General features: G+C 42.5%; 1 protein-coding gene across 2 annotated transcripts in view; it reads right to left on the bottom strand.

The window, feature by feature from the left end:
- The window catches only part of GRK5 (G protein-coupled receptor kinase 5), a 161516-nt gene that overhangs the window by 72848 nt on the left and 69789 nt on the right, over window positions 1–18879 (bottom strand). Inside the window, exon 2 of one of the 2 annotated variants that reach the window (XM_069797096.1) lies at window positions 18354–18449. In XM_069797096.1, the coding sequence (XP_069653197.1) occupies window positions 18354–18449 (96 nt within the window). Of the gene's footprint in view, window positions 1–18353; window positions 18450–18879 lie in introns of those variants that run through there. The other variant, XM_069797097.1, reaches the window with a different exon arrangement.

Raw genomic sequence — 18879 nt, 5'->3', positions numbered from 1 at the left:
CTCCATGCTATTCCCTCCCCATCTTCCTTTCCACTGATCTCATCTGTGGAGATGAAGTCAAGAAGAAAATGTAGGAAGTAGCACTTGCAGGGCAAGATCATTCTACTGCCTCTTGTGTGACCAACATCAGCCTTAACGTAGCTTTGACCCTCTTAATGGGTCCATCCCCCCTGTGAAAAACCAGACGTTCAGCTCTACCGTTTGTCAGTCAAGGGATCCGAAGGCAACTTGACGTTCGTTGGGTGTGTTTAGTTCCCACAATGAATTTGCTATTAAAGCTATGATGTTGCATTCTGCTAGTAACGGTTGGGAAAGAGAGTTATATGTTATGCAAGTTACAACACAATATTTCTGTTGTGTTGTTTTCAGAATACATATAAAGACATGTTCTTCATGTGTGAACTCCAGCCTCCAATTACATTATGTAAGAAGGCTCGAGTCTTCAGTTCCCCCCTTAGAAACTATTGTTCTTGTTCTGTTCGCTGCAACCCAACTATGAGGAAATGAGGAGTTTTCCTCTTCTCAGCTGGGCCCAGGACTATCTAAAAATATAACCTGTGGAACTAGCTTCTGGAATTAATTATGTTCCAGGTAAAAATAAACCTGAAATATAAAATGGCACGCCCAGGTACTTGGCCTTAATGAGATTTATAACTGCTTCTCCACCCCATGGCACACATCTCTTTGATGTGAAACCCAGAATCTTGCCACCTTTCAATAGGTCAGTATGCCTGACATGGCCAATTCAAGCCACAGTTCTACAGCTCAATAATTTCTATCATTCTTTGCACTTAGAAAATAAGATAATTCAATCAATAGTTTTAAAAATGAAATAAATACCTGGGTTTGGCCTGCAAAGAGGAAAAAGTGTTAGCAAAGCAGACTCTGTGGAGGAAGAACTCTGTAATTCATCAAGGTATGGTTTGGGTTATCTATCGGCCTTAAGTGGGAAGCTCCAGTGGGAATACTCAAGCACTCCTACATATGCATTTTAATATTGAAAGCAGTGTGAGTGGTGGGTACATCATACCAGGTACCCCACTCAGCCTCTTCACAATGGGAAATCAGTGGCTGCTTCGCTGATGTGAGCCTTAAAGAGAAGACAGGAGTAGATCTCTGCTCCATCCTTGCAGAATTGCCTTGCTGGAATAGAGATCTCCCTGACAAATCTCCCAAAGGAGCAAAGCAGGGAAAGTGAAGTCCTGCCTCCTCGTTCACTCTTCCTGTTATTAATTTGTAACATTATTACTAATAAAGATTATTTTACTAATGCTAATGCCTAATCATGGCACAAGACCAAGATCATATGGAGGGGAGCACGGTGCTAGGCACTGAATAAACACAGAAAAACAAGGCAATCCTGCCCCGGTGAGTGGAAAGGTTTAGAGAATATGAATAAATATTCATTGCTTTGGATGCCTGTCGAAAACACCTTCCAAGCCTTTTCAGGTTCAACCACTACTATTGATGTAGCAAAAGGGAATCATGATTTATTCGGGTAAAGGACGAGACTCCTTAAAAACACACATTCTGGCAAAACAGAAACAGACTAAACAAGCCTCTTGAAGAAATACGCATTTGAGAAACTACCCTGATTTAAAAGATCTGTTTTTTATCCTTCACCCATTATGTGGACCTGTGGTACAGCAGCATGCTGGAGATACATCATGTGATAATTCAGGGACACTAAAGCTGTAGAAAAATCAACGATACTGCAAGAATAAGCAAATAAACCTTGAGATTACAGAGAAAAAAAGAAAAAAATAATCCACAAGGTCTGGTCTGGTGCATGCTATCATTATCAACGTGAATCATGACTTCATGGTCCTCAGAGGAGAGCTGGTGTGCCTGCCCATAAAGCAGGTCTAAGGGGCATATTCATTACTAGCAAAGGACAAGCACCACAGTTTGCTCTCATATAATGATCCAACAGTGGCATTTAAGTGAGCAGAATATAAACACCCAGGCTGGAATTTGGCCAGGACACCACATTTAACATCCTACTCTTCTTAAGAAATGCCGAATAGGCTGCAATGTCCAAGCAGAGCAGCCACAAGTTTAATTAAAAGATGTCATCTGATAGTCCCCCACACAACAAACTATGTAGACCAGAATTTACAGTTCTGGGCAACATCAAGTGTTGAGTTGACCGTGGCTGCAACTGCCGAATGTGGTATACCACTTGGAGAACATTTGTTGTGGATGAAAGCAAGTGTATTTTGCCTTGGAGGGTCCCAGGTATGTCCCACAGGAAAAAAAAAAACCTGTCTGCAAAAGGCCTCTCTTCCTCCTTGTTCTGTTGGCCAGCTTCCCTTGTGTGCGCCATCGTGCTCTCAAATGAACTCACTCATAATGTGACGACAGCCTCCCCATTTTTGGGATACCAGACTTTAAATGAAAGGAAATTAGGGTGTTTGGAAGGTTGTCACCTTATCCTCTGCCAAAGACCAGGAGAATTTTCTTTCCTTTTTTTTTTTAGGAGCAGCCAAACCACTTTTGAATCACATAGTCAACATGGTGAGTATGGCTGACTTGCCTCATTTTCCCCAGGATCAATCTACGCAGTTCAATGAAAACAGTTTGTGCAAATGCAGGCAGCGGTTCAGCAAAGATATGACAGAAGGAAGACATAAAATTTCTAGCACACTTAAGAAAACTGGTTTTGGTTACTCTCATCAATCAAGACTGATTAGATCAGTAAGGGAGGCAAGACCTGGCTCTAATATGAATTAATCTGCCTGTGTCTCTCACAAATGGTATTTTCACTGAACAGACCCAAGACAGTATTCACTTTGCCTTAGGTGCCTGTGTTGACACAGTCTGATTTCATCCATTCTGTCACCTGGTCCTACCCTTGGCACAACCTCACAGAAGGTACTGCAATACTCACATTTCTCTATTCAGATAATTCCCCTCTGCATCCATCATTGTGAAAAGTTTTACAAATATTGCAAGATACTGCGAGAATTCATACAATGTCCACTGATTTCATTGGGAACTGTGATACTGTGGAGTTCTCCAGATTAGACAATTCACCTAATTCAAATAGTTTGCTTCTCTTTTTTCACAATTCAGCATCCTTGTGTGGCATTTAAACTTGTGTTCTTTCTCAGTTTCTTATCAGATTTTCCTGTATTGTTCACTCCAGCCTTCACATAATTTTCTGATTAAATAACTGAAATCACCTGAAATAGAACATGTCTTTCAGCCTGTACTCAGAGGGGCCCAAAGACTTCGAAAAGCTCAGTTAGCAAGGCCACGGCCTTGCTTACTAAGCTTTAAATTTCCCTTGTAGATGTCCACATTTCAGTTGGAAAATATTTGGGTTCCTCAAATCAAGGGAAGGTAAGAATTCACTGATTAACAAACTCTGAGTTTGTTACTGCGCACAGCTAAGACAGAGACCACTTTTTACTTCTTGTGTCCGGTATCACATCATAGCTGCACAGCTCTACATCAGCCCAGCTATATTGAAGGCATTGACTTCATTTTTGGATCCCACGATTCTTGGTGTCTAGGAGTAGTTGGCAGCTGACTTCTGGGTAAGAGGAGTGGTTTCAAAGAGCTACAGTAAAGTCATTAATAATAAGAAATGCCTGAAATGAAGCCTTAAAATAGCCTTTCTCCAAAATTAATAGGGGCATAAGTTTTACTTGCTGCAAATTAGAGCCCAGGAGGTCCACGTAAGATCTACTTTGTAAGCACTCTATTTAAGTAGAATAGATCAACACCATGAAATGACAGCGCATGTACACTTTGAGAAGGCAAATGGCGGCATTAATGTTTTACTACTTATCTCAGCCTCATGCTGCCTGAGGGATTACAGTTTTTGTATGCACTTTCCATTGCCTTGAATTGGAGCATGATCTTTTACCATGACCATAGACAGCTCTGTCATTCTCAGACTCTTTAACCCCAGTCTGTTTGATTCTGGGTCTGAAAATGACCCAGAGGACACATTCCTTGTGTTGACTGATCACGTCCCCCAGGCCACAGATAACTGTTTGTGCACAGCAGCTCTTTCGGATAGGCCAGCTATATTTATTACAGCACATTGACCACATGGCCTTCCCCTTCTTCAGTGACAGAAGCTGCAGAGCAGTGTCAAGCACCGATTCTCTGACCCCAGGGACTTCCATCCACGTCATTCCTAGCTCTGTCTCACGTTTAGAGCTTTGATGGGAAAGAAGGTTCATCACATCTGGACAGCACTGGGTATGCTCTAGGGCAGCTGAGTGACAGGCCAGTCTAACATGATTCAGGGACATAACTGGAGCTTATAAGCTTGGGGTGAGAAATAAAACTGATTTACTTAAACATAATGAAAAAGCCAGCATTTATGAGAGGTCCAATTGAAGGGGGCTGTTTTGTCACCCAGGTTCAGGGCTGGGTTGGATTTGCCAAGTGGTTTTCTCTTTATGACTGATGAGAAAACTGTGGGCTTGACATTTGATTATGGACCTCTCTACGGTGATTCATGCCTCTGCCGCCTTCCCGCACACCGTCTCCCCTTTCGAATGACTGAGAGCAGCACGACGCTTTTCAATGAATTTCTCTTTTCAATGAATTTTCCCGGGTGCCCTGTTTGAGACGTGCGCCGCTGAGTCCCCGTGACTGTCATTAGCTAGCAGTTGAGTTCCAGCTCGAGTGGAAAACACCGAGCTGTAACAACCTAAATACCAGACATCTGCTGTCTCTGTGCCCCAGGCCATGTCACTTGCAATCACTTGAAGAGCTCAGTATCAGCTCAGCCGTGTGGGCTGGAGAGCAGCCGGAGCTGCAAACACTCCTGGTGGAAGGGTTGTCTCCTTTGGAATGCAATTCCCCACTTCAGCTCTAACAGCCTGGATTTCATGACCCCCAGGTCATCCTGTAGGGTCCATCTGCTTTCCCAGGGTCTGAAGGGGGAGGAGAAATTTGGGAAATTATAAGGGTACTATAGGAAATGCTTAGACGTAGCACGGCAGGAAGAGGTTCTGCCTTGAGACGTTGACTCAGTGGGTAGAAATTGTACTGATACTGAGTAAATCTGCCCAGAAAGCAGAATGGGGAACTGTTACTGAGCTGAAGAAATGCTTATTGACTCTGTGGGACAGAAGATAGAGGATTTTTATAACCTGATAAGTAAAATTGTTCTGATTAAGGTTTTAAAATCTGTAAATAAAAAAAGAGAACTAGCAGGAAACATAGATCTTACAGTCGTAAAAGGGGGGCGGCAGGGGCAGAGATAAAAAATTCCATTAGGAGATTGTTCCAAGAGCCCACTTAAAATATTTAACACTGATCCCTTTGCCTTCTAGCTCCTTAAAAGAAATCACCTCTTACATCATGCCATTCAAAATGAATTATGCTTTCCATTTTCCTTGTTTCCTGCTATATTCATATCAAACTATTACACTGTATGCAGGAAAGAATCCAGCAAAAGCAACTCATCTTGCTGTATGCTAGGAATGGTTTTCTTCAGATGACTTTAATGCTGAAGACAAAGGTCAGCAATTTACCCCAAACAAAGCACTGGAATTTAATCTTTCCTCTGCTTGTGAGCAGCACGCTTCCAGGGCCTTCACAGTGTTCTTCAATTACATTCCTACTGGAAAGTAGGGCTTTAAAAAACCCTCTATAAAGGCTGTTCAGTTTTTTCCTGAGAGACCTGAAGCTGTGAATACTGTATTAGGGAGCTGCCAAGTTATCTGCAGAGGTCCTCTACCATTCTACCTCTTCCAGTGACGCTTGTTTAATTAATGCATTCCACAAGCTGTAGGACTCCTCGCAGCTGAGGATTTCTTCTGCTTCAACACACAACCGTGCTGGAGGATGAGGGCACGGACAGTTCATGTCAAATCTTGCAGCCCCCTGACCAGCTTTGCCTGGCATACAGACTGCGTAGCCTGGAAATGCATCTCAGAGCATTACGTGAAACCAACAAACGGTGCTTTGAAATTGGGAAGGAAGGGGAAGACAGCTGGAAATGTGCATTATTTAAAATGCTGTAGGATGAGAAACAGATGCTGGCATGGCATTTGTGGAGTTGCAAGTTACACAGCTTATGCTGGCAGTTGGCAAGTTACACAGCTTACGCTGGCAGTTGGCAAGCTAAACTGGTACCAAACCCACAGCTATGCAAAACCCACCACCACAACTGGCATCCAGGCTGGCAGAGCCAGCCAACAGCGAGCAATCATGGGCGCTGAAATATTCTCTCTCTTGCCGTTGTACCTCCACCCTGGAAGGGACCAGAGCAGAGAGAGGGAAATCAGACTGCACCTGTCTGGGAGATAAACACAACATTGCCCTTTCAAGGGCTATCTGTGCATTACCTGTCATCAGGACTTAAATTCACTTAAAGGAAGGGAAAAGAGGGAGGAAGAAAAGCAAAGGGGTGTATGTGCTCTCTAATTCAAGTCTTGATGATCCATATCTTACCGACAGAGCCTCCAAATGAACTCCCAGGGCCTTCTCTGCTCTGAGGCAGTCGAAGGAAAGGGTTTCTGATCCCTCCCCAATGCATGTTGTAAGTGGGTGAGTTGGCAGCAAGAAGAGAGTCCCTTCCTTATTGCTGCCTACCAAAAAGGGAAACCCTGGAAAAATGCCAGATCTGGGGACTCGTTAGGGAAATACTCGTTTGCTGATGGGTGGAAAAAAACAGATGAGGCAGAATTCCACATAATTCTGCCAGCTAAAACATTGTTTTGACTTGCATCAGTAGAAGGAAGCTATCAGCTAATTTACACAAAGGATAAAGGCTTTTTGGGAGACATGATTTAGCATCATCACTCCCCAGCAGCTAGTGAGAAAGAAGGCTAAAATCACTGGGGCTTAGGAAAAAAACCATAATCTCTCCTTGGGGATGGAGAAAGACAAGTTTTCAATTGGTTTCATATCATATGAGGGAAGAGAAAATAAAGGAATATCCTACCTACGCTATGAGTTAGAGTGAGCACTTAGGGAGCTCTTTATAGATGTCACGCAGTCTATAGGTACTTACTAGTGATTGACTGTGGGTGATGGTTACTTTCCATGTCGTTCAACGGTGCTATTGAGAATAAAATCCTATCCCTTTTTTTGAACCAGGATGGCAGGTCTCCATCAGAGCTCCTTTAGGATTTGGAACAGAGGCCAGTGCCAGAAAACTTGCAAAACCCACAGGGCTACAGGGTGGATCTATGTCTTCCCTCTCTCTGTGCTGGCCCTGTTGTAATCCCGGTCTGCACTGATGCACGAAGCCCATTGCAGCACGCAGTGGGAGTAACCACAACCTTGTGTGACCTTTGCGTTGGCAGCTCCTCTGCAGAGTTTGAAACTTTGCATTGCCGCCTTCCACTCCTTAAGATTTTACCTAAACAAGGTGATTTTTAACTCATAAGAAAGGCTCTGGCCCCTGAGGAGACTTTGAAGTAGATTCTAAAATAGACATTAGTTCTAGTCACAGGACTAGGGGTTGTCCATGGCAAAGAAAAGGGAGAAAAAGCTGTAATTCTCCCTCGTAGCTCTGACCACTGATTCACAGTTACAGTGGCATAGACAATGCTGGCATCGACAATATTTTTAGAAGGGTTTTGGTGTTGTTTTTTTTCCATAGAAGATAATGAGGTTATGGTGCCCAGCGACACCCACAGTCTCCTGGGCAGGGATGAAAGCAGTCTCAGAAGGGAAGAGTCACTACCTTGGAGGAAGAAAGCCTCCATGGAGCTAAGGACAGTCATGAGGTCCATTCCCAACACAAGGGCTGCTCAATAGCTGCTCTTTTCATGCTGGCTTTTTTCTCCTCTCCCAAGCAGTACAAGCCTCGGGAATACTCCCACTGACTATGCAATGGGGACGTACTCTTATTTACCTACAGTTGTAACCCCCAGCCCACCCGCTCTCCTGTCTTCCATCCTCCATCCTCCTTGGGCACAGACCTGGGGCACACAGAGGCCTCCAGGAGCCCAGAGTGCTGGCCCGTGCCCACCCCAGAGACAGGTTAGCTCCCTCCCATGTGGGACCCAACCTGTCACCAGCACGGAGGTCTTTCCCAAAGATATCCCACCTAGTTGCTCATGCTCAGGCTTAGCAGGTCCAGCCAAAGAGATCTGGAAAGGATCTTGCTTGAAGTGGCATGGCTACCAGTTGGCTTTGGCTGTTGGAGAGCTGATCTGCATGAATACGTCATACTTTGCTACATTAAATCAAATATTCCATGCTATTCCCTACCATAGGTTTCTCTCTTTTGTGTTTTAGAGTCAGTGTTGTACCTTCGCAGGGTGTCCTTACTTCTAAGACCTCACTTAGGCCTCAGTGTGTTGAAGTTGCTGCTCGTGAGACAAACTATACCTATGCCAAAAGGTCAAATGCGATGAAAGAGATGCTCAGGGGCTGAATATTGTTTGTTTGGACCAATCAGAATATTTCTGAAGTGACTTACACCAAATTCTTCCTGTGCTCAAAACCATTTTCTCCGTAAGCCATGTTTACAAATGCCAAAAATATTTTGAACCAGGAGTTATGAAAGCCTGAAAGCACTTACTTATAGAGGGCTGTTTCAACACTGCAAATACTTATGCGTAGTTGAGTCAGGTCCTGCTGCTCATGAGAACAGCCTTCACCAACCCGTCAACACTGCCTTGTCCTAACTTGTCCAAGCGAGAGCTCAGAAAATCAATGTGATGTGAAGAGACCCTCAAGGTGCCACTGTGCAAATATAATGTTGGTGCAGAGCAGGAGGATGGTGAATCTGGCAGGTACAAAGAAGTTTTTAACTATTCGCAGAGATAATATTTTTGTGGGTCATTTAATACCATAGAAAATTCCCATCTTTTGGAATTAATCAATTATTTTTCTGGAAAGGTAAAAACCTTCACATTTTTCTTAATACACTAAATTTAAGTGTGACCTAAATGTATTGGTCCATCACATATTTTTTAAGGTTTGTAAGAGTTCAGACTTTTTGTTGAGCCATTTTTGCACTCAACTTTACCAATTCCAGGACAACAGGGAGTTCTTCAACAAAATCAAATACCAGTCTACCTTCCTCCCCAAACTTGGGAGATTTTTCATAGTTTGCACTATACCATCCTGCTGTGTAATTTTGTTTCCCTTCCCTACATTAGACTTTCACTCATCCTTTCCATTACTTCAGCTAAGAGACAGCAGTTTAGGGTAGAGAATATTTTATTTTTCTTGTCTTAGAATTCCCTGGCATTGGCTTAGCATGGTAAAAATGTGATTAATAAGTAAATAAAAGTACTGGCATAACCAGGAACTCTATGCAGAAATGGTCTCATAACTCCTGCTTTGACCCTGCCAAGTGGGGGTTCTCTTTTAATATCAGTATTTAGCAGAATTCATGGCCATGCCAAAATTTCTGATCTACAGAGCACAGAGAAATGGTTCCAATTATCACCTCCAAAGTGTTTTCAAAGCAGCATATAGTGATTACCTGAAAAATAAATGGAATCTCTCAATGACTTCAGGGATTCAGCCAAACCACCAAAAAATCAGGCTTTTAACATTCCCCATGTGAATTCCCCCGCACTATGTCTTAAAACCAGAATTAAAAGTTATGTGTGGGATTATCCTAAAAACTCTCAACCTCTCTTTTCCTTGAAAGCCAGAAATCAGGAGCACTAGGATAATAATGGGCCAGATTTGCACTAAGGCGCTTTATCTGGGGTCTTGCCTCAGACATGGATTTACAAGGAGTATGAATCCCAACCCTGTTAACCCATAAAATAATTTGCAGTGCCTTATATTATATTTAAAACTGAAATATTGTATTTATATTCAATTTATTGTCCATTTGCACTGTCGGGAATAGATAACTAAACCAGTGGAACTGAAGTGCACAGATCAAGGACCTTCACGACGAAGGAAGAAGTACACCTCGTGCCGCACAAGTACACTTTGTGACAAAGAGTGCTTCAGTAAAAGAGTGCTACAAAGACAGAAATAAAATTGAAAAAATAAGTACAAGATTGCTTTTATATTTTGCAGATATTCAAAATAGCATATATATATATATATATATATATAAAGTGACTTTTGCTTCACTCAAAGTATTTTATGGACTTTGGGTGACTTTCATATAAATTAAGACTACCACTTATTTTCTGGTTTTAAGAATAGGATGTTCCTTTTTCTCCTGCCCCTCTTCCAAAAAGAAGTGCATGGAAGGAGGAAATAAAAGAGAAAAATGTTTGGTTTCGGAATAATAATAACTCCACTTTGCTACTACACACATTTCATTCAGAAAGCTGCTTTTTGTTACAAAATGTTTCAACCAAGGGCTGTCTCTGATGTTCACCTACACTGACCTGCAGCATTTCAGCGTGCCATACTTCTAGCATGACTGTTCCTAGCAAAGCCTAAAACGAAGCCCAGCCACAATCCTAGAGTCCTCCGTAATAACTAGCAGAAGCCAAGTCAAAATAATGCTTCCTCTACCAACTACTCCCAATGAGTTATTTTCTTCGAGAAGCATTAACTTAGGTTAATCCCATCCCTCCCTAAAAGCCTGAACGCACCCCCAAACGTGAGGATTTCAGGCTGCTCATTCCATGAGCACACTTCACAGCATCCCTATGATGTAGGTCTGGTAGATCTTTTCTCTCCCTTTTCCCTCCCCACATTCCCCTCTTTTGAGGGCTCCTGTACAATTTAATTTAAGGGAAACTTTCTCGCTGACTGCAGCAGAGCTGAACGGAGTCAACCAAACCAGAGGCTTGCTTTGCCCTGCCACCTTCTTCTCATCACTACCAGTAGCAAAGTTACAAGTGAGTTCAGCAGGGAGAAGAGTAAGTTTTTTATCACAAATGTAGCCCTACCTCTCATCCCCCATATCCAGCAAACGCTAAATTGCTTTTAAAATAAATTTCCTTAACAACCAAGTACTACTATTTAACAGGACCCGTGAGCACTTCTTTAGCATTTTACAATTCCAAATCACTGCATAAGTATTAATTAGCCTTAATGACTCATATTACCTAATAAGATAATGAAAAACCCTGCAGCTCACAATATCTACTTCTATTTTCGGTGAGAGATGAAATGGATCTTTTAAAAGGGTATATTCTCTTCTAATTCCTTTTCTGCATATCCCTGTAATAACTTCTGGAAATAATTCGAAGTGTGTCGTGGCATTTTTTTTTCTTCTTCATTTGCAAAGACTAATTTATTGCAGCAAATACAGTCTTTGCCACAAAATAAAAATACAGAGGTTTAGTGATGATATTTATTTCTTAGGAGGCTTTCTGTTGAACGAGGACTGGTGTGGACTCACTGTTTGGTAAGGAGATGTGGATGTGCTGCCTGTTCTTTATGGAGAATAGCAACATCTTTCTTGGTTTCTTTCTGGGTTGCCACTGCCAAGGTAATACTTAATGGATTAAGTCTTGTGAAATAAATTCTGTAAATAGAATGTGGGCTGAGATCATTTCAACTCATTTCCCCTGCGTCCCCTTCCCGTCCTGGAAGCTGTCAAGTACAAGCAGCCTGCAAGCAGCCTGTTCTCCCAGTGTTAGTCTTGAGTCTCACTAGATGCATAAAACAGCTTGTTTTTCACATACTTTCTGTGATGGCATTAAAAAAAATATTGCAAGAAAAAAACAACCCTTCTCAATTCCAGCTATAGCTTATAAACTGGATGCAGCTAATCTTGCAAGGGCACCAAACGTTGCTCTGTTTATCCGTCATTAGAGCACTAGAAACCTATGTTTATGATAGAATTATAGTTGAATCTGAAGGCTTTTAAAGAAAGGAGCTGAACCAACTGTGGATTTGTAAACAAACAATATGTTTTTGACGTCAGCCGTATCATTTCATGTGCTGGAACAGTTTCTATCATGTGGCCAGTTCCTGCCCCTGAAGAGTATCTGATTTAATTTAGATGTATTCACGATATGGGACAGCACGTCAAATCCATGAAACTACAGGGTACTGCTGAAGGCAAGATCTGTGCTGGAAAGATTGCATAAGCTGTACTTCGAGGGAGCAACAGAGACCTGGTGGCTCAAGAAAGAGAGGGGAAAGTTGTGCCTACTATAGAAAAAAGAAAAAAGAAAGTGAGGGGGAAGGGAAGTGTACAGAATGGGGACCGTCAAGGGGAAGGACTTTGTTTCTTCTTTAGAAATAAATCAGTTCTAGGGTTTTTTTCTGCATTAATGGTATCCAAAAAAATCTGCATAACTTTTTCCAGAGCAATAAATCCTACCCGCAGCTTTCGGCCGTTCTTCCAATTTTGCTTTCAGTCCTTCTTGGGTTCCCCTCTCTCTGTGCTCTTTCTGTACTCGCCCCGCAGACAACCACCACGGAGGACAACTCACTTGGGTGATGCAATAACACCAGCAAGATATCACTCTGCTGTTGCTGATAGTGACTGAAATATATCTTATACTGCTGTTATCTAAGGGCACCGATGTGGGAAAATTTATTTTCATACAGAGCACAATTCTGATTGCTGAACCCCCTCCCCATCTGGTGTCAACTGAATTTAAAGGGACTCCATGTGTGGATAAAAAATTATTTGTGAGCTTATGTGTTTATCAGCTTGGGCTTCAAATGATATGAATGTCTCTGGAAACATATTTCAATGAACAGTATAACAAGGATACAGTATGATGTCTTTTTTTCTTTTTTTTTTGTTACTAGATAGTATTTTCTACTCCACCAACTCCAGTTCCCCAGGTCTGCAGAAAACCTAGTGCCTCCCAGAGATGTTGTAGAGCTCCATGCTGGGTACTTAGCTCTGGCTGTATGCACACACACCCCACCAGCATCTTCCCAACACAGCTACCCATATGCTTACGCATTTGGAAAGAAAATAGGAGACAATTCCCCTTGCTGTTATTTCACGCCACAGAATCCTGACTACTTGTTGAAAAACTATTTCCAATTAAAATGTTAAGGTTTTTTCCCCAGGAAAGCTGATGCTTTCTACAAAAAAAAATAATTCTCAAAAGCTCAAACTTTAGTTTTAGCCAAAAACATGAGACCAGCCTCAGGTGTAGCATTCAGGCCAATACTATAAGACAATCACAGAAGTTAGAACCAGTTGTGCTTGGTTATTTACAGTGGAAGGCAAGCTGCGATTCTCTCCTTTGATCTATTTGTTGGCTTCAGGAATACATTTCTAAACCTTGCTTTTTAATCACTGTAAACATCAGAGCTGAAGAATTTGGTGGAGAAAAAATTGGCTACTTCTTTGCGGTTTTGATCAGACCGGGCTTTTGATGCCTTCTCTTTCCCAGTTTCAGTGCCTGAGCTTTAGGAGTGACACCACCACCATCAGACTCTGGGATGGGCACATGCACTGTATTTCTTTGCCTACATCTCCGTCCCCCGAGCAGATACACCCCCCAGGTCTGACGCCATCCCCAGCCGAAGCGGGACAAGGTCCCACACAGACACATTATCCCGAGATGAACTGCGATATGCCATGTTGTCACTCGATCTCTCAGAGCCAGCTTTCCCTGCGAGTAAACCTGGAAACTCACGCTTTTCTTTACAAAGAGCCCTCACCCATGTGTTTATCATCAGCACTGGCAAACCTCTGAAGCCAAGGAACCAAGAACAGCTGGTGGGAATTCATGAAGGATGCCCCAGCACCGCGGAGCCGAGGTGCCCAAGCTACCTTTAAACGAGATAACCGGGGTATAGTAGCAGTCTTTCTGCCACAGGATGGAGCTCAGTGCAGGCTGCAAAGCATTTCTAGGAAGCTGGATAAATACTCAAGCATCTCACTGTCACTGATGTCCATACCGCTGCTGCTTGATTGCTATCAGCGCCCACGCTGGCGGCTTAAAAAAAACTCGTTTAGGTAGGTCTGAATCCCATTGCAGAGCCTGCACCATTAATATGCCTCCAGGTAGAAAAATTCCAAAGTGACTGAAAAAAAAAATCATGTAGGTGAATGTCTTGATCATGTCTCAAAAAGTACAGTACAAAAAAAGCAGGGGGAAAAAAGAGCCAGCTTTTGTAAAAAGTGAGCATGTGAACTCTGTGGTTTCGATTTGTCCCACTTACTCTGTTCACCGTCTCTACAAAGTGTTTCTCACACAGAACTGTATTTTTAACAACGCTGAAAAGAACCTGCCAGAATTGGAAGCTCAAGCTATTTTTACCCTGGATAAATGGGACGCAAATGTCACGTAAGAGGTTAAATGGCACAGGGAGGATTTTTTTTCTCTTTTTAAACTAACCATGGCAAAACTAGTATTAACGGGGCTGATCTTTCTGACTGTGAAATCTCACTGAATATAAATATTTAACATGAGAAATCATCAGAGTTCTCCTTCTACCTCAGTACTACGCACAATCAGAAACTGCTTTACTGAAGGAGTTAATGTTTCCTGCAATAATGCAACAAATCACTCTATACAACAAACAGCAGACACATTCTGTGGCAGTTTCCCCACGAACTTCAATCTATGGGCAAAAAAAAATCTTGATTTATTATATAGCATTTGGACAGTGGCGAAAGAAAATTTGCCAAAGATCAGAATAATCAACTCTTTCACCCAAGCAGTTTTTTTACGGAAGAAAAAAGCACAGAATGGGTCTGAGCAAAATAAATAAAAATTCCACACTTTTAACCAACAGAACCTTTTGCGTCATTCAGAAGTATTTACAGACATCCAGAATCTTTTATCATCAAAAAGACATTCTGGCCTTTAAAATTACAACTTTTTCTTATATTTTTGTTTACTGATGGCCTTTAAACTAGTGGGTATCCCTAACTTGTGGCATCTCTTCATGCCGTGTTCATCAAATGCAGGAATTTTTAAAGCTGCGCCTTGCTACTTTTTCCCTTCCCTTGAAACACCTCTCTTTTGCTAAGCTATCATCTGTGAATTTTAAAGATAGCAGAACACCATCGACTAGCAGCATCCACCACATGAGTCATTGTCACTAGTGTCTCAAATACCGGTTGTCATCGATTGAAATGGCCGCTAATGCCAATATTAACCTGGAAAGGGCTAGCTGTTTTAATACAATTAAATACAGCTGGGAAGAGGGCTGCAAATAGAAACATACATTAGCCATTCATAATATACAAGTATACATATACAAGCCTCTCTCAGAGCCCAGTAAAGGTATTAGCATAGCATCCCTGTTTCACTTGCCTATTTAATTAGCACACAATGAAGGCCACTGAATTTCCCTGCAAAAGGTTTTGCGTACTTTGGACAAAAAAGAAAGGAGAAAAGAAGTTGCTTTTAAGTGCAATCCAAAAAAATAGCTCCTTGGCTAAATGGCACTTTTAATAAAGATGTTTCCAGTGTTTGTTTATTTATCAAAAAGCAGTGTTTCTCTCGGGTGTTTTGATTTTTGTTTCTGTGCACAAGAAGGAGGGGAAAAAAGGGGTTACTAAGCAAGTCTTTCAGTAAGACACCAGATGATGGATAGTCAAACACAGAGTCTCCTGTAAACACAGAGGGAACCAAAAGGTATGAACTGACTCATAATTGTGTCAACACAGGTCGCAGACCCTTGGTTTATTCCAGCCTTCCTGTTTTTCACAGATTTCTTTTCACACTACACTATTTTTTTTAAGACACAGACTCTTTTCAGTACACCTTAGTGGGGTGCAAAAGCACACACGTTTTTACACCAAAATGTGGGCATCTACACACACAGGTAGGCTGTATTGCCACAATTACAACAGCAGCATTTTCTGTCCGTGGCTTACGGCTGCATTAAACTAAGCCGTGCCTTTCGTCACAGCAGTCCATGCCCGCTCTAAATCAAAAGGTCCATCCCATCCCTGCCTCCAGCTTCTCCACAGAGGCTCTTGGGAAGCATCCAGAAAAGAGGAGTACAACAAAACCTCAACAGCTTAGTCCTCCAGTTGATGCAACCTTTTTTTTTAACATGTGGCAAAGTGGCAAGACTGTGTCTGACCAGAAGTACTGGGAGGCTGACACACAGCAAAGATGTCTGTGATGAGCAGAACCCACCAGTATTTGTCTTGATCTCTAAACACATCGAACTGAGGCTGTAGCCTTTTCCTTGTATAAAGTTGTTCTTCTCTGCTGGTTGCCTATTTCCATGGAGATTGGAGGAAAAAGCCTCTCTGGGGTCTCTATTTCATGATCAAATTTGATTAGCACTGACCGATGGGCTAAGAAGTTGTTAGGGGAGGGACTGATGGGCAGACACACCAAGTGGTTGGATCCCCTGCAAGTCATGGAGCAGTTCAGCTGATGGTTCAAGAAAGGTGTTTCAGTACATTCCCCCACAAAATCACCTGTGGAGACACCTTGTCCCCTGAAATCCTGAGATCCTTTTAAAGGACTTGCAGAAAATAGCAAATGGGAATGCGTTAAAGCCAAGGGAGTTGTTCTCCCTCGGCAGAGACGGTAAAAGAAGCGGTGTAAGGCCAGACTGCAATGACTGATAATCGTCCCTGGATGTCCATGAGCCACACAGAGCCCAGTGCAATGGATCTGCACATGCAACAGATCCATCCCGAGCACCTCAGATCAACCACACGTCTGCAAACAACTTCATGCTATAGATCCAGAGAGTCTGGCTCATCCAAGATGTGTCAGATCCCCTGTATGAGCAAGGAGAAGTTTATAAACAGCGACTGTTTGTCTGGGATGTTTCAATCTCAGCTAGATTAACAGGAAAATGGTAGAGCCAGCAAGGACAGATGACCTTACGCGGGCTGAGCAGTGCCTCATTCCTTGTGTAATCATATCCAGCTCAGCGGGAAAGCTACTCAATAAAAATCAAAGTCACAGAACAAGGATTTGGACCTTATTCCCCGTTGTGTAAAAGTCAGTTGCTAAAATTCCCAGTCAACAGGTAATCTTTGCGGTGAAGCCAAATCCACCAAGAGCATCACAAGGGCTCTTGCCCTGTTACTTCACTAATTCATTCACAAAAAAAAATGCAAAACAAATTACATTTAGGACAAAGCTGACACCAAAAAAATGCCAGAAACAGCATTTCACAAACAGAAATCATTAGCAGACTTATTTTTTTAAGGCTACTCATGTTAGGATATTACACCTTTGTAAAGAGCAAGCAATTTATCTGGTGCCATTTTCCCCTGTAGGAACCTTGGTTGACAGAACAACAGAGAGAATTCCCTATGCAAATTACAATATATTAAATCAGATTTGCTTCCAGCAGGTTCTATACCATCACAAATTGTTCCAGGGTTTGTGTATTTGTCGAGTGGCCATAAACTGCGAAAACCTACCCTCTTTTCTCCTGTCCCCCCCTCTTTTCTTTGCCTCCTTTTAGCTCTACAGCAGAAGATGAGGGAAGCAAAGTTTATTGAAGGAGACCATGAAAAGAGTTTCAAAACATTCCACATATTTTCTCTGCATAAACACGCTGTGAATTTTGAATGTGAGTAGTGCCAGGGCACTGTCACTCAGACCCCAGGAGTTCACCCAAGTTAGACAAATTATGCTGCCCCTTATCTCAGTTGTTACAGTTTCTTGCCTTTCATTCATTCACTGCCAGTGGCTGGATTTTATGGCAGTGTAGGGGAGAAAAGGAGCCTCAACTGCTGAAGTTAACCTCTTGTGGCGAGACCAGTAATACTGGGCTTTCCAATAGAGAATGCACAAGGAGATGGCTGCTAGCCTTGTTTGCCAAGGCAGCAGTCAAAAGAATGCTGAAATTTGGCAGGTATGAGCAGGAGAAATGCTGTGTTATGGAAATGGCCACTGAAAGCTCCCTTCCAAATCTGTTTGGCCCACGTTGATAAAACAAAGTAATTTAAAAAAAACTTGTACATGTCCTATAAAAAACTAGATAAAGTAGTGTTGCGGTTGTGGTTTGAATAGAGGATGATAATGCTGAGCAAACGTTCCTGGCAGAGGGCAGTGGCTGTTGCTTCAAACATCATATCCAGACTATAATTAATATTAACCTCCAACGACAGCAGCAATCTCTCTGCTTTCATCAAGTCTCATTTCCTCCCTGATAAGACCTACTTATTACAAGGGAACGCAGGATGCGATGAGGGGATTCATTTCTGAAAATCCTTTTGCAGCCACGTTGGTCCTGGTAGGTACCGAGTCAAAGCACCTGTCCCATATGCCAGGTATTGTCCAACCGTGAAGTCCCTTTGGCTCCTAGAGCCTGTGCTTGCAAAGCAAAGGGCCTGGCTGCTGCCAGCCCCAAACCCTGCCTTGCAAGTCCATTATGCCAGTCTCTCCTGCTGGATCCACAGTGCCTTGTTAGGAACCAGAAAATGTTGAGTTTGCACGGCAGCATCGTGGGACATACGTGCATTGCATGCCCATCTCTAAACTGATTCCATTTAATGATGCGTACCCTGAATGCTGTTCTGCTGAACCAGTTTTGAGAGCATGTTTTATTTATGCAATACTTCCAAAGAAGGGAAAAGCTCTTACCTATTGTTCTTCGGAGATCTTCACACTGGCTAATGTGAGGGAATTTCAAGATTTCCTTCCACTTTTTGCTTTTGCCTTTGCGTTTCCCTCCACCCCCTGCAGAGAAAGAAATATCAGGATTAGATTGCTTTGGGGGCACAGCCCCATCCAGAGTTTAGCAGCCCAGTCACAGTTCTTACGGATATCATTAATAATTAAAGCTGAGACATTGTGGGTAGATGTACAGATCAAGTCTAAGCTTGTCTGGGCTGAAACAAACAGGGGAGGCAGCATCTGGCAGAAGATCAGCTCTCTAAAAGTTGGGAGTTCACTTGTGGCCCACCAGGTCCAGTTCAGACAACAGTGCTGAACTGAGCATCTCCAACATCATCTCTGCCCCAACCGACAGCCGTGTCACACAAGTCAAATAATCTTGTAAAATAACAGCTCACATCTTTTCAACCTAGATCTCTCCCTTCTAGATTTGGGATAAGCCTTGATTCCATCCCAAAAGAAGTGCTGGAAACTGAAGACCAAAATTTAATTC

This window comes from Haliaeetus albicilla, chromosome 11 (genome assembly GCF_947461875.1).
Source record: "Haliaeetus albicilla chromosome 11, bHalAlb1.1, whole genome shotgun sequence".
NCBI lineage: Eukaryota > Metazoa > Chordata > Aves > Accipitriformes > Accipitridae > Haliaeetus > Haliaeetus albicilla.
Note: the sequence above shows the minus strand (reverse complement) of the source record. Positions and strands in the feature narration are given on the sequence as shown.